The 16,318-nt window shown below is 39.8% G+C and overlaps 1 protein-coding gene across 1 annotated transcript in view; it reads left to right on the top strand.

Moving 5' to 3' along the window:
• Positions 1–7,899: 7,899 nt before the first annotated feature.
• dus3l (dihydrouridine synthase 3-like (S. cerevisiae)) overlaps positions 7,900–16,318 on the top strand; it is a 73,526-nt gene continuing 65,107 nt past the window's right edge. The window contains exons 1-2 of the mRNA XM_028817116.2: positions 7,900–7,966; positions 11,858–11,955. Coding sequence (XP_028672949.1) covers positions 11,864–11,955 — 92 coding nt within the window. The 5' untranslated portion in view covers positions 7,900–7,966; positions 11,858–11,863. The remainder of the gene's footprint in view (positions 7,967–11,857; positions 11,956–16,318) is intronic.

The raw sequence follows: 16,318 nt of genomic DNA on the forward strand, positions 1-16,318 counted from the left end.
GGCTAATACAGTGGAGCACTTTAAAAAAGTGCTGAAAACACATTACTTTAACATGGCCTTCTCATAAATTCACTTTAATTTAATCCTGATACTCTGTATATTCAATTCATTATAATAACTATTCATGGTGGCTGTAAAATCCGTACTAACCCCTACTTTCTCTTCCGTTTCTTTTCCCGGTTTTCTGTGGTGGTGACCTGCGCCACCATCACCTAATCAAAGCATTAGGATGTTCCTACATTGATGGATTAAAAGCTAGAAGTCTGCATGACAATCATCATCAAATCCTTCCATGAGAACCCTAAATACAAAGAGGACTGTTTCATTTATGTTAGGCAGAATGCCCAGTGGGTGGTCTCATGTTCTGGAACCTCTGCAGATTTTATTTTTTTCTCTCCAGCTGTCTTGAGTTTTTTTTGTTTTTTCTGTCCTCCCTCACCATTGGACCTTACTCTTATTCTATGTTAATTAATGTTGTCTTATTTTAATTCTTACTTTGTCTTTTATTTTTCTTTTCTTCATCATGTAAAGCACTTTGAGCTACATTATTTGTATGAAAATGTGCTATATAAATAAATGTTGTTGTTGTCACGAAAGTTCTCCCACATCACATTAGGATCAGCAGTTGCACCTAAATCTGCAAGCTTCTCACATAAACTGCATGAAAGCTTGTTAGAAACAGCCTGATCTTGGAGTCTGGCCAAGTCCAGCCTCATTTTCCTAGTAGGTAGTAGCCTACTGGACCTAAGGTGGATCTTAGCAACACCAGGTCGGTCTGTGGTCAGAATTTACAAACTGGGCACTTCTGTAGACCCTGCAGTTTTGCAAGAGCCTCCAGCATCTGCCCACGAGGATGTGATCGATCCCTTCACCGCACCACCAGTATTGGAGTACCAAGTCCAATGATGTGGCTCAGGGTGCTGGAACCAGGATCTTTTGCAAAGTCAAGGAACATGGAACCACTTTCACCACAATCACCAGACCCATGGGGACCAAGACAATCCTCATAGCCAGCCCTTTCAGTGCCAGTGGTTGCATTGAAGTCACCCATGACCAGAGGAGTGTCACCTCATGGGTACCCATCAACCACCGGCGAAGATGTGAATAAAATGTCTCCCTCACCGACACATCACTTACAACTGTCAGAGCATACACCGAGACAACAGACAAGGCACCCAGGGAGTGCCGTAATCTGAGTCTCATAATACACTCATTGAAAGGAGTGGCATTGGACACCATTGGAAGAAGCCGATCCGCTACAGCAAAAGTTACTCCCAGAGTATGACAGCCATCAGAGCGACCAGACCAATAAAAGGTGTATCCACCTACAAAGATCTGGCCAGTTCCAGGTCTGCGCACCTCAGAGAGTGCTGCCACTGAAATGCTGAGTTTACGCAGCTCCTCCAACAGCAGAGGAAGATGATCATTATGCTGGAGAGACCAGACGTTCCATGCACATACCTGGATGGGCCGCCTCAAACTGGGACCTGAGTGCTGCCGTGCAATGGGCAACACCTCAGCGCCACACCAATCTTGATTCCCAATAGGCCTGACCCCATTGGCTCTCAGACAGTTTCGACTCTTCTTGGGATGGGGCTCCCGAAGGCTTTCCCCCATCCCCTTCATTATGCAAGCAGCCTTCCTAATTTAGAAAATTTGTCATTCAGTTTTAAGCTCAATGCAAAACAGGCCTGAGGAATCTCAACTGCTTCTTACCAGTCCTGGCCAAAAGGTCAGTTAAGGATGCAGTGAACATGCTTCTCCAATTGGCTGGCCAGTTGTTGCACCCTCAATAATCTTTACCAGAATTGCCTGAGAACAGTAGAAATGATTGTGGGTTTTAGGACACACTCCTCACCTCCTACACCCCTTATTTATAATGGTGAACACTGTCAACAGAGTGAGGTTATTTACATTTCTTGACACAACTATCACCCATAATCTGAAGTGGGATGAAAACATAACTGCTTTTAGCAAAACAAAAAATCTAAATGGTGGATGTTTTTTAGTCCATTAATTTAAAAAAGTTTAATCTGTTCCAATCAGTGCTGGTAGAGTTTTATATAACTGTTGTTGGAAGGCCTCTTCACATACTCCTTAACAATTTGGTATGGCAAATCATTTGCTCACTCGAAACATCAACTGCAGTATGTTATTTGGAGAAAAGATTGTAGGCCTGAAACTGGACTCCATTGAGGTCCTATACTGTATACATCATGGGTCAGGATGGCACGTGTGTCTAATAAACTAGTCACTCAGTTTCAGATTACTAAGGCAATTTTGGAATAATATTTAAGACTAACGTAAGTTTATTATATTAATTTAGCTGACACATCTGTCCACAATGCATTACCATCAGTCAGGTTTCTAAAATGCATGTACAGCAAAATATATAAGTGACTCAGGATCACCCAGAAAATGCATTCACCATTGAAATTAAATCTGCAGTCTTAAGGTTTTCGGTCCTTCTCTATTGCTACCATAACAAAAAACAGTTTATGGCACAGAGTAGTGTTTCATACTGATTTGGCACATTCTAAAAATGCAAAGAAACTCAGTCTTATGGTAGATAAATACTTGAGTCAAGAAATATTGATGGGCAGAGTTTAAGGTGTAGCCCGGGAACCCTAGCCCCCTAAAAGATGCACTATGTTAATAAAGTAAGCCTCAAATAAGGGCATTTTTTTCCTAAAAATGTTTAAGGCCACAACTAATGCAAATACTGTATGTTAATAATAAATGAACATGCAGTACAAAATACAAGGTAGAAACTGATTAATGTAAATGGAAATCCACAGTATCTGTCCATTAATTAATTGTAGAACTATGGCCAGTTCTCTTTAGAAGGGATGAAATTGTAAGAAAGAGAGTCAAAGACAAAGTCAGACATAGTCAGAGTCCTGGGGCCTCAACACCGTACGTAGAATTCACACTAAAACATGGTGTACAGACAAAAACAGTAATGTGCATACGCACAAAACAATCCACATGAATAAATCTGTTCGTATGCCAACTTCCACATTCTTCCGCTACATAAATCCCGGTCAGCGTGAAATGTAACGCATGTGCACGCACCTGCCACCCTACCTGACTCCTACCAGAATTACTCCTCTTTGAATATGCAAATCAATATAAATAGCCTCTTAAGTTCATCGTTCTGTGAAAAGACAATTGCAAAAGCACGGGGGAAAAAATATGAATTTCAGCGAGTTCCAGGTGGAGGCAAGGAAAAACTTACTATTTACTATTTACAAGTGACATAGAGTGACGGAGAAACTTGAAAGTTCAAGTTCAGAAAGTCGCACAGTGCCCAAAATAAAAAAGAAGTGGTCACATGTCAAAGTCGCGGTGAAAAAGTGAGTCATAGCATATGAAAGCATATTAGTGTACAGAGAAAAGAAAAAAATAGGGACACGGTGGGAAAAAAAGCTCAAAATGTCAACTTTAATCTGTAACTTTCCACTTTGATTGCATAGTTTATTTTGTCATTAAAGTAGAATGTCATAAACTTCATCTTAAAATCTTTTAATTTACTAGTTTCTCAAATCTCATTGTAACTAAAGTAGCACGTTATATGCTTTGTATTCTACGTGTTCTTCAATGTGCTCTATGTGTGTGAATCACTACATGCTTCTTAAGCGGGCTTTCTCTAAGCCGACAGAACACAGAATATATTACATGCATGATATTACAGCGCTATGAACAATTTAAATACTATGAAGTATACTTTATATCATTTTCATGATGATATGAATTAAAGCATGTATAAAACATGGGGCCATGGTGGTGCAGTGGTAGCGATGAGCTGGTGCCCCGTCCAGAGATTGTTCCTGCCTCCCACAAGATGCTTGCTGCGCCATCCGCGACCCTTGATGAAATAATTTATTGCAGCAGTACTATCTCTTTCAAACATACTATGCCACACAAGATCTGTAATACATGTCAAGCCATCTGTAAGCTTAGAATGCTGATTCTTCAAAACTTTTAAGGAACATTGAAATATCTTCGTAGTACATGTTTAATTATGCCATCCATCTATCCATCCAGAGTCACACCAGTCCCAGCAAGTATAAAGTGCGAGGCAGGAACAGTCCCAGGACGAGGTGCCAGCTCATCGCTACCGCTGTCCACCGTGCCCACACGTTTAATTATTAATAGTATACATTATTTAAATGAAGTAAAAAATGTATCTGTATAGTGTAATATATATACAGGTACTTTAGTGTATTTCATCTTAAAAATGATATCAACATCTCCAAGAAGATAGCACTTGGAAATCTAATTTGACTGAGAAGCCAATCGTCATCATTTGTCAATACGCGCTCTCTTCTATTGAATTGAATCAAGTTCCTTTATTGTTATTGTATGGTTATTATATGACTGTGTTGCAGGCACAGGGGAGATTTAGCAGGGCCTATGATTAGTAGTTTAGTAAATATACTGTAAGTGGGCATTTGTGACGTTAAACATGAATGCATCATATATGCTTTTGCGTTTAAACTCACTGTTTACATGATGACAGAATTTGCCACCTTTAATTATAGATAGAGAAATGTTTGCTTTGAGGTTAGATGCTGTCACAGATGTGCGCATGAGAGACAGCTAGAGGGACCAATCAAAGGTAATTCCAAGCCAGGACATGCCTGCAGATCAAATATGGGAAATTCTGCCTAAGTCCGGCCATGAAGACGTCACTTCCGGTTCCGACCATGAAGATGTCACTTCTGGTCGCGGGTCCATGGTATCACTTCCATTTCCGGTCACAAGAACCTCACTCCCAGTTCCGGCTACATAAATGTCACTTTCCAGTTCCGGCCCCAAGAACTCACTTCCAGTTCCAGCCCCAAGATGACATCACTTCCACCAACCTACTTTAAAAGCAAGACAACCTCCATACGTATTTAGTTCTGTTTTGGACTCAAACCTGTTCACAACTTTACTTGTATTTGCCCTTTTGCAGTCAGGAATTAAGTATACGGGTGGCTGCCCCAAACCTTTTTCTGTGTGTCAAGGCTGTTTATTTTCACAATGCATAAATTCTATTTATGGTTTACCAGTCCAACAGCAAACATAACATAAATGAGCATAAATGAACATAAATAATTAATTTATGGGATCTTGTTTTTAGGACCTGCTTTACCTCAAGCTATTGGGAGAAGAAAAAACACATGGGCTTAAAAGTATACTATATTAAAAATGTCTCCTTGCAGCCTAAGATCTACAAATGAGGCCTTACACAAGCCATTTCAGTACTCTAATAGCTCTGCCTTTAGGAAAAATGGGAGCTGTTTGTTGAATTATAACAAGAGGGGATAGACCTTTGTAAGGAATTGGCACTGAAGTAATAAGGTTTTATCTCTGAGGTCTAAACTTTAACTGAACTGGGAGTCAAACCCATATCCATAAAACTGTGAAGCAGCAGCGTTAATCGATGCACTATTTTTGCAATAAATATACAGTATATACTGTATATATAGTGCAAAGTTGACTAACTGACATACTCACTCACTCATCAGCAGAAACACTATTTCCTGTTTATCTGAAAAACTGAAATTTGACAGGATGGTACATTTAGTCCAGCAGGTATCTGCTAAGAAAAAATTTTTGATATACATACTGTATATCAATATTTATGGTGTAATGGACGGCTGGAGTTCTTACCTGGCCAGGGCACATTGCTGATGGAAGGATCAGGGGACGCCCAGAAGTGCTGCTGGAAGGAAATCATGGGATACCTAGAGCACTTCCAGGTGCTCCATAAAAGGAGCCGTCTCAATCCATTCAGGGAGCCAGAGTCGGGAGGGAGAGGATGATGTTTGCCTGAGAAGGAGTTTAGGCGGAAGATGGAAAAGAAACAAGAAAAGTGCTTGGTGCTGGTTGGAAACTTGTTTCCCACTGAATGTGTTGTGCTGGGACTTGTGCTTTCTGTCTGTTGTATCTGAGGTTTGGGGAGGATGGTGTGCCTCCTGGTGGTCACAAGGGTAAACACTCCCAAAACTGAAACAGAAAAACTATACCCCAAAATCTCAAAAATGCTTTGAGTGATTTGACTGAAATTTGGTGATATTATATAGAAAAAAATTAGCTGACATCTTTTTTTATTTCTCAATATAAAGCTGTATAAGTGGGTTATTCTTAGTCAGTGCATCCTTTTTTGCTTTTGCTGTGATTGCAAGGAGAAATGGGGTGTGCAGTTCCTGCAAATGAACATTGCAAGCAGACTGAGCAAGTTGTGGCTGTAACTGCACAAAGAAATGGGGCTGGGGTGAATGAAAAAGGACAAATGCCCTGCACATGTGGCAAGCTGCATGGAAAATTAGATGTGAAGTATATGAAAGAAAAGTTGGAGAAACCACGAAGAAGACATGGTTAGCAAGTAGGTACACACGGTACTCTGTATTCTGTCAGCTTCTTCTTACACCTCATAAAGTACTATAAAATACATACAAATTCAAGCCGGATTGGATTGCCAAGCACTCTTATATACATCAACTTCAAAGAACAGGAGGTTGGCAAGGGTAGTGCAATGGCATGCTTTAGTCAGTTTAAGAACTTGCACAAACCACAAAAGGGGTCCCCCATGGACAGAACATACAGGAGGTGGATACTGTACATAGTTCATGATTTTTTTTGTTTTCTTCTGTTCTTTTCTGTACAATGCTTAACATTCAGGGGTGGCATGGTAGCGCAGTGGTAGCGCTGCTGCCTTGCAATAAGGAGACCAGCGTTCGCATCCCTGGTCCTTCCTGCGTGGAGCTTGCATGTTCTCCCCATGTCTGCATAGGCCTTTCTCTGGGTCTCCAGTTTCCTCCCACAAGTATACTGGAAATACTAAATTGGTCCTGGTGTGGAGATGGGCAGTGTGTGTGTTCTCCCTGTGTTGGATTGGCACCCTCTCCAGGGTTTGTTCCTGCTTTGCACCCTATGATAGCTGGGATAGGCACCAGCACCCCCCACAAGCCAGTTCAGGACTAAGTTGGTTAGAAAATGACAGACCAAATGGCTCAACATTCAGTTCATTACATGAGATGCATAAATGCTCAGACATCAATGGTGTACTTAATAAGTTCAAGGAAACCACAACTCAGTGTATATTGATTTTAAACACTGAAACCTTTGTAGTGGTACAAGATTACAGATCAAAGCGTTACATTCATATCTGACTGAAGCTACCACTTTCACAGGATCTGCAACATTAAATTGGTTAAAAGTATAGTTACATTCCAAATTCCCATTATTACCACTAATTAGTTTGTATTCAAAAGAATACAGTTTCATGCAAAGACTATCAACAAAAGCCAAGTTAGCAGGAAAGGAAAGGATTGATCTGCAGTAAGAATGTTTTACTTATGTGCAATTGTATGTAGCATGTTTAAGACAAGGTGCTTGAGGATAGTAATAATATTAACCCCTGAATAATAATAATAATAATAATTATATACAAAAAAGTACTCAGTTACATACGTAGTACTTCTGATAAATCCAATTAACAGCCAGCACGATTACCGAGGCCAATTGTCTTAGGAGATTTCCCAGGCAAAACACAGCTAGTTTCAGTATGAGAACACAGATTAATATATGGATATTTCCAAACATATTAACTCTTGTTTCAAGTTATATAATGCTTAGATATTAAGGATGCTCCAGTATGCCATAAATAAACGCGCGCGCGTGCGTGCGTGTGTGTGTATGTTTTGTTGTAAATTGAAATGATTTTAGTGCAAGGTCTTGTCACACACTTTCCATTATTATATTTTACATTGCATATAGTCTGGATCTAAGTTGTCTTTATTACCCAAGTTGCGTACATATGGAAATGGAAATATGGCAAGCGTAACGGCAACACAGCTTTGTATAAATTCAGTAGGAACGAATAAACCGTGCACTCTGTACACTGGGGCATGATAAAAGTGCTGCACTAAACGTACCCCCACGTGTAGTTGAACAGCTTTAAACAGGATTTGCTGTGAGTTGGCGATTTTCTCTGTTTTATTTTTAAGGAATAGTATTTTCCATATTGCAACTACGTGGTAACTAGTGTTATTTATAAATGAAATGATGTATTAATCGTGTTCGAGAGCTATCATATGGTGTTAGTGTTTGAAGCTGATTTTATTAATATACTCCCTTACTAATGGAAAGGGTTTATTTAAATAATTTTAAATGTTTACTTGGAAAAATGTTTAATGACATTGATCATTATAACATTGCAGGTATTAGTAAATCATGACACGTATCACGAATTTATTTAGCCCTTAGTGATTTCATGGGCTTTGATCGTATTATTGTACAGTAGATTGGTCTGACTTTATTCGTGGAAGTTCATGGATGTTCAGTGTCTGAATGTGTAGATCAAATGTAAACGTTAGCACATGGCTAATTCTGCTAAGATGCTCAAGGCAGAACTACGTGCTGATATTTAGAAAAGAGATCTATATTATTGTGTTCTGAAAAAATTGTGTCTATATTTACAGTTGTCGGTATGTGTAGGCGCCAGTAACACTGCGATTTCTTGTAATCAATTAAGCATCCAGCATAGGATTGTTTTACCTGCTACTGAAAAATAATTAAGACCGCGTGGTGTGTAGTGAAGTTGTGTCCTTCAACCTTGCCATTAGCGATTACAATAGTTGTTGACTTTTTTTTGTATAAAGTATGGGGAAAGTATTGTAATCGTCCAAAGATTCGATGTAGAAATTTTGATGAATCTCGACGTTTTAGACCTCCCTGAGTCCGAAAATACAATGTTTGGAATTCTGTGTGTGTGTGTGTGTGTGTGTGTGTGTGTGTGTGTGTGTGTGTGTGTGTGTGTAAACACGATAACTTGAGTATGCTTTCACTTAGGTCAACCAAGTGCATACAAGTATTCGATATAAAACGTAGATTTCTATCAACTTTTGGACTATTTCCGTTAACCGGAAGTGGTACTTTACCTTTTATTCATGCAGCTTCAGAGTCCGATTTATTCAACTTTACTTTTATAATAATTGTTCAATATATTAATGATTTGATTTGTTGTGGGTGGTTCTTTAATGAACATTATTAAAAATGTAATCATTGTCTTGCGGTTTACTCCACAAATATCCATCCCCATATCGGAGTACAGTATACGAGAAAGTCTAGGGGAGACCACTCCCGATTTTTATAATATAAGGACTCTCGAATTCAGTTCTGAACTTTATGACTTACAGAATTCTCTCTATATATACTTATTTAGATTTTCTCATTTCTGTTAATAAATGTCAACTGGATATTGTTTAAATAATCATTTAACATTTTCTTTTCTATTATAAATTCCAGTTTTTTGCCCAAAATTGTTTTTGAAGAGACATCTTACGTGGTCCTTTGTCCATGGTCTGGTCAATAACATTGTTTATCTAAATACAAAAAAATAGGCATTTTAAGCAATACTTGAAAAGACAATTTGAGCCCCCATTTGTAACAGATAAACGGCTTTGGTTCTAGCTACTAAATTCTTAAGTTATTTCAAATTTAATCACTTTAAATGATATATTTATATGAAACGCTTGAAACATTTAAAACTTCTATTTCAACACTGTGGCGTACCAAATACCAAAAAAATTATATATTAGAAATAAAATAATTACATTTGGATTATTCTGAGGTAAGGCTTTATCATATAGATAATTTAAAAAATTAAAGAATACATTTTGCATGGTAAGTCTTTTTTTGTAATGTTGTTATTACTTATTTGGCTGACACCTTTATCCAAGGTGACTTATAACATTTGAGATACAATTGAATACAGAATTTTTTCCTTTTCCATTTTGAGCATAGGCAGGTGAAGTAGGTGAAGGAGTTACTTGCATAATATCGTGCAGTGTGAGTAGCTGGGTGCCATGCTGCCTTCCTAATTTATATTGTAATTAAACCTTGATTTTATAATAAATGTTTCAGTGCACAATACCCTTTTCTTTGTGCTAAAATTTTTTTTGAAACGGACAAAAAAAAAAGTTTTTTTTATATACTCGCTGTGAAGCACGCCAAATATCAGTAGTTTCTTAGCAGCCTTTGTTGGTCTTCATAAAGCGTTCGATTCAGTTGATTGAGCTGCCCTATGGGACATCCTGAGACTTTGCGGGATCCCCTCAAGGTTGCTGGATATCATGGCCGACCTGTACACTGGTACTCTGAGTGCTGTGCAGAGTGGAGGCAGAACCTCAGTGTTTTTCCCCCAGTTGATTCTGGGGTTTGTCAGGGGTGTGTTCTAGCTTCTGCTCCGTTTAGTGCTTGCATGGACTGGGTGATGGGCAAGGTCGTGGGGTCCAGCGGCTGTGGAGCATCTGTTGGCAAAGAAAAATTCACTGATCTTGACTTTGCCGACGATGCTGATCTTCGTGGAATCAATGGAGTCTTTGATTGGGGCACTCGGGAGACTGAGCGAGGAGTCTGAGTGTCTGGGCTTGTGAGTGTCCTGGTTAAAAACCAAGATCCAGGCCTTTAATGACCTCATGGACACAGCCATGAGCAGTGTCTGTCTGTAGAAAGAGTGATGTTGTCGAGAGGTTTACTTACCTCGTCAGTGACATTCATGTCTCCGGTGACTCTTCCTATGAAGTCAGTAGACGAATTGGAAGAGCGTGGGGGCGTCATGAGGTCACTGGAAAGGGGTGTGTGGCGCTCCAGATATCTATGCAACAGGATGAAGGTCCAAGTTTTTAGAGTCTTGGTGCTTCCCGTCTTGCTATATGGTTGCGAGATATAGACAATATCCAATGAGTCCCGAATGAGGCACATAACCGATGCTCCCTCACAAAGCTGGTAATGGCACTATGGCCATGTAGCATGATTCCCCGAGGGTGATCTAGTTCGTAGGATCCTCCATGTTGAGGATCTGAGTGGCTGGACCAGGCCAAGGGGACGCCCACGTAACACCTGGCTGCAGCAGATAGAGGGTCATTTCTGGAGGGTGGGACTGGACTGCGTGTCAGCCTGGGGGGTTGCCATCCAGGATCCTGAGCTGTTTCGTTGTGTGATGGGTGCAGAAATGCGCTGTACCAGTGCATGCTCCCCAACCTGAATGACCTGAAGCATGGATACCCCATCCAGGGTTGTGCCAAATACAGCCAGGATAGGCTTCCTGAACCTAAATTAGATAAAGCTGGCTTAAGGATGTTATATAAATAATTTACTTTTTTTTTTTTTTATCTTAATTGTACTGGTTACTGTACCAGACCACAGACATAAAAAGCTAAATCAACACACAATTGGTTGTTTCCCAAATGATAAGCTAAATGCAGGAATAGGAGACAATGTTTAAAGTACAGCTTTGTTACTAATTGAGAAATTTACAAAAAGCATTTTTTAATACAGGCATGTGGCATTACATACCAAAGTGTCACTTTAATTAGTAAGATATTTTTATGCCAAATATCAAAAGTAAAATTCTTGTTCTTGTTTTACAAAGCACTTGCTAGGTTAAACACTGAAAGCAGAATTTTAGCTGAAACCTACAAGAAATTTGCAGAGGTGTAAATGTAAATAATTGCAGTACTGCATAGGCAACTTAAATATTTTGCACAATGTTTCTAAGCAGCAGACAAAAAAAATCTGAATGTTGCCCTTTGCATGTCCTTGGTTGCTTGTATGGATAGAAAGATTGTGTAAGGTTATTTTTTTACTCGCAGGAAACAATGGTTATCTTTTTGCTTAATATTGTACCAAAATAAAATCAGGAGCAGCACATTAAGATAAAAAAGTGACTAGCAAATACCAATTTTTAATAGTGAACAACATTCTTACAAGATTATCTTGTTCTTGCAGATCTCTGGGATAACTTGGATACAGATGTATACAGTATACTGTTTTTGTTTTATCATTTTCTTATGCTTTACAGGAAAGTATGGAGGGAGAGGGAAAAAATCAGCTGGACACTAACATCAGTAATGCTAAACAACCGAATACTGACAGAGGAGTTGCTCCCATCAAAATTCAGTAAGTTGCTCTCATTGTACTGTCTCATTTAGTGTATAGAAAAAGTCATTATTTAGAAGTTGTACATATTGTGTAATATGACTCTGATAGTTTATGATTTTTGGAAAGTTTTTTTTTTTTTCTGTCATTTCTAGTTTTGTCCTTTTTTGCTGTTTAATCACAGCATTTGGCTTATTCATTTAAGCCTACATTTACAAGACAGGCTGGTAGGGTGGGTGGGCATCTAACAGATTTTTTTTAGTTAACTGTTTTCTGGTTGAACTACATACTGTTGTTTTGAAATGGTTAATGTTATATTACAGTTACTTAGTAGAGTTATAATATTTTATTGGCAAGTGTGTGGAGATTGTAAAAGAACACATTCGTGCATATTGGAATATTTAATTAAAATGTGTTCTTTTGTGTTAGCCAAAAAAATAAATGGGTATTGTGGTTATTTTAAATGGGTATGAATATCAACCTGTTTGGCACTGTGGAAGTATCATTGCTTTGAGATAGAGATTGTTTTCTTTTATAGCAGAATGAACATGTTTTGAATTTACAGTAGTATCCTGGTGAAGGGAGCTGATGATGTATTCATTGTAAGATTGCACTGAGCGTTTAGTGGGAACGAGTGCACTGCTTTATCTTCTTCCATATCGTTCTATCCTTTGCATCTTCTTCTGTTACACCCATTACCTGCATGTCCTTTCTCAAAACATCCATAAACCTTCTCTTAGGCCGTCTTGTTTTTCTCTTCCCTGGCAGCTCTGTCCTTAGCATCCTTCTCCCAATATACCCAGCATCTCTCGTCTGCACATGTCCAAACCAACACAATCTCGCCTCTCTGACTTTGTCTTCCAACCGTCCAACTTGAGCTGACCCTCTAATGTACTAATTTCTAATCCTATCCATTCTTGTCACACCCAGTGCAAATCTTAGCATCTTTAACTCTGCTACCTCCAGCTCTGTCTCCTGCTTTCTGCTCAGTGCCATCGTCTCCAACCCACATAACATAGCTGGTCTCACTACCGTCCTGTAGACCTTCCCTTTCACTCTTGCTGATACCTGTCTGTCACAGATTACTCCTGACACTCTTCTCCACCCATTCCACCCTGCCTGCACTCTCTTTTTCACTTCTTTCCCACAATCCCTATTACTCCATACTGTTGATCCCAAGTATTTAAACTCGTCCACCTTCGCCAACTCTACTTCTTGCATCCTCACCATTCCACTGACCTACCCCTCACTTACACACATGTATTCTGTCTTGTTCCTACTGACCTTCATTCCTCTGCTCTCTAGAGCATATCTCCACCTCTCCAGGGTCTCCTAAAACCTGCTCCCTACTATCGCTACAGATCACAATGTCATCAGCAAACATCATATTCCACGGGGACTCCTGCCTAATCTCATCTGTCAACCTGTCCATCACCATTGCAAATAAGAAAGGGCTCAGAGCCGATCCCTGATGTAATCCCACCTCCACCTTGAATGCATCCGTCACTCCTACCGCAGACCTCACCACGGTCACATTTCCCTCGTACATATCCTGTACAACTCTTACGTACTTCTCTGCCACTCCCGACTTCCTCATATAATCCCACAACTCCTGTCGAGGCACCCTTTCATATGCTTTCTCCAGGTCCACAAAGACACAATGCAACTCATCTGGCCTTCTCTATACTTCTCCATCAACACATCTGTGGTGCTCTTTCTTGGCAGGAAACCATACTGCTGCTCATTAATCATCACCTCACTTCTTAACCTAGCTTCCTCTACTCTTTCCCATAGCTTCATGCTGTGGCTTATCAATTGTATCCCCCTGTAGTTACTACAGTCCTGCACATCCCCCTTATTCTTAAATATCGGCACCAGTACACTTCTCCACTCCTCTGGCATCCTCTCACTTTCCAAGTTTCCATTACACAATCTGATTGAAAAACTCCACTGCCATCTCTCCTAAACACCTCCATGCTTCCACTGGTATGTCAGCTGGACCAACGGCCTTTCCATTTTTCATCCTCTTCATAGCTGTCCTTACTTCCTCCTTGCTAATCCATTGCACTTCCTGATTCAATATCTCCACATCATCCAACCTGTTCTCTCTCGTTCTCTTCATTCATCAGCCTCTCAAAGTACTCTTTCCATCTGCTCAACACACTCTCCTCGCTTGTGAGTATGTTTCCATGTTTATCCTTTATTACCCTAACCTGCTGCACATCTTTCCCAGTTCAGTCCCTCTGTCTAGCCAATCGATACTAGTCTTTTTCTCCCTCCTTAGTGTCCAACCTCATACACCTTTTCTTTACCCTTTGCCATCTCTCTCTTCACCTTCTCCCTAAACTCAATCTTGCAGTCTTCCTTTTTCAGCTTCCACCATTTGATCCTTGGCTCTGCCCTCACTCTCTTCCTCTTCTTGATCTCTGTCATCCTACAGACCACCATCCTATGCTGCTTAACTACACTTTCCCCTGCCACCACTTTGCAGTCTACAGTCTCCTTCAGATTGACTCTTCTGCATAGGATGTAATCTACCTGTGTGCATCTTCTCTCCACTCTTGTACATAACCCCATGTTCCTTCCTGTTCTTAAAATACGTATTTACCACAGCCATGTCCTTCCTTTTCGCAAAATCCACTATCCTCTGACCTTCTTCATTCCTCTCTTTGACACCATACCTACCCATCACCTCCTCATCTCCTCTGTTCCCTTCACCAATATGTCCATTGAAATCCGCTCCAATCACTGCTTTCTGTCCCTTGGGTACACTGTTCATCACTTCATCCAACTCACTCCAAAAATATTCTTCCTCATCCATTGCACACCCAACTTACGGGGCATATGCACTAACAACATTCATCATCACACCTCCAATTTCCAGCTTCATAATCCTTACTCTGTCTGCCAGTCTTTACCTCTAAAACGCTCTTGACATACTGTTCCTTCAGAATAACCCCATCCCATTTCTCCTCCTGTCCACACCATGATAGAACAATTTGAATCCATCTCCGATCCACCTGCCCTTACTCCCCTAACATTTAGTCTCTTGCACACACAATATATCAACCTTCTGTCTCTCCATCATATCTGCTAACTCTCTCCCCTTACCAGTCATACTGCCAACATTCAAAGTTCCTACCCCCTGTTCCACTCTCTTTACATTCCTCCTGCCTCCGGACACGTCTCCATCCTCCCCCCCACCTCTTCTCCTTCTTTTTCTCCTTCGGCCAACAGTAGCCCAATTTCCGCCAGCACCCTGTTGGCTAACAGTACCGGTGGCGGTCGTTGTTAACCCGGGGTTCGACCGATCCAGTATGGAAATTTGTATTGTTGTCCAAATATTGATTAGGCAAAAGTTTTACACCGGATTCCCTTCCTGATGTAACCTTCCCCATTTATCCGGGCTTGAGACCGGCACAAAGAAACACACTGGTTTGTGCATCCCCTGTGGCTGGGTTGAGTGTACTGCTTTATACATTGCTGGAAAAGGTTTAATTTTTTTGTTTAATACCACTGTGCAAAAAAAAAAGATAAACCTGTTATTTAAAATTTTATTTTTAAATAAATGACTAAAGAGTTTGTTGTACTTGCGTGAAAGCACATATAAAGGGTCAGGATCATTTTGGTCTCAAAAAGCAGACAAATATCTATTTTATTTTAGAGTTAACCTTTGAGTTGAAAGGGTTTTATTAACTTTCTTTACTGCTTTAATTGTTTTCTACACTGCAGTCATGAAAATTAAACGTAGCATTTTTATAACTTAACTGTTTTCATACCATCCCAGGAATTTGCGTCCTTTATTACAACGGGCCTGAAGAAGCCTTCCCGTGTGCATTTTCCAGTTCACTATGGCAAGACTGAAGGAATATGGAATTGCTTGATCCTGTACAGGCTATATTATTTACATATATTATTATATATTATATAACTATATAATATATTATTACAGGCTATGTTATTTTGCATAACATAACTATAAAATACATCGGTACTAGTCACTAAAAAAAAAAAAAGTTATATGATCTCATCATCTCTGTGGTAAATTTTGGTTAAACAGAAAAGAACAGAGAACATTTCTCGTACAGACACTATAGCAGGGGTCTCCAACTCCGCTACTGGAACACTACTGTGGCTGGATTCTAAACCATTTAATTAGTGACCGCTTTTTGCATCTGAGAAAATGAAGGGAAAAGAAGTTAAACTGACTTTTTAAGATTTAGCCCTCTAAATTGCTTAATCTTTTCTTTAACTCTTTTAGGGCGCATGTTGACAAAAGTCAACATCCAGGGGTAGAGGCCAACAATCAGCTGTTAATGGCGACAAAACTCACTGTTACATCACAGGCATTCCCTCTCTGCTTAGAGGAATGTTAGACTCATTG

The sequence above is a fragment of the Erpetoichthys calabaricus genome, chromosome 13 (genome assembly GCF_900747795.2).
Source record: "Erpetoichthys calabaricus chromosome 13, fErpCal1.3, whole genome shotgun sequence".
Lineage (NCBI taxonomy): Eukaryota > Metazoa > Chordata > Cladistia > Polypteriformes > Polypteridae > Erpetoichthys > Erpetoichthys calabaricus.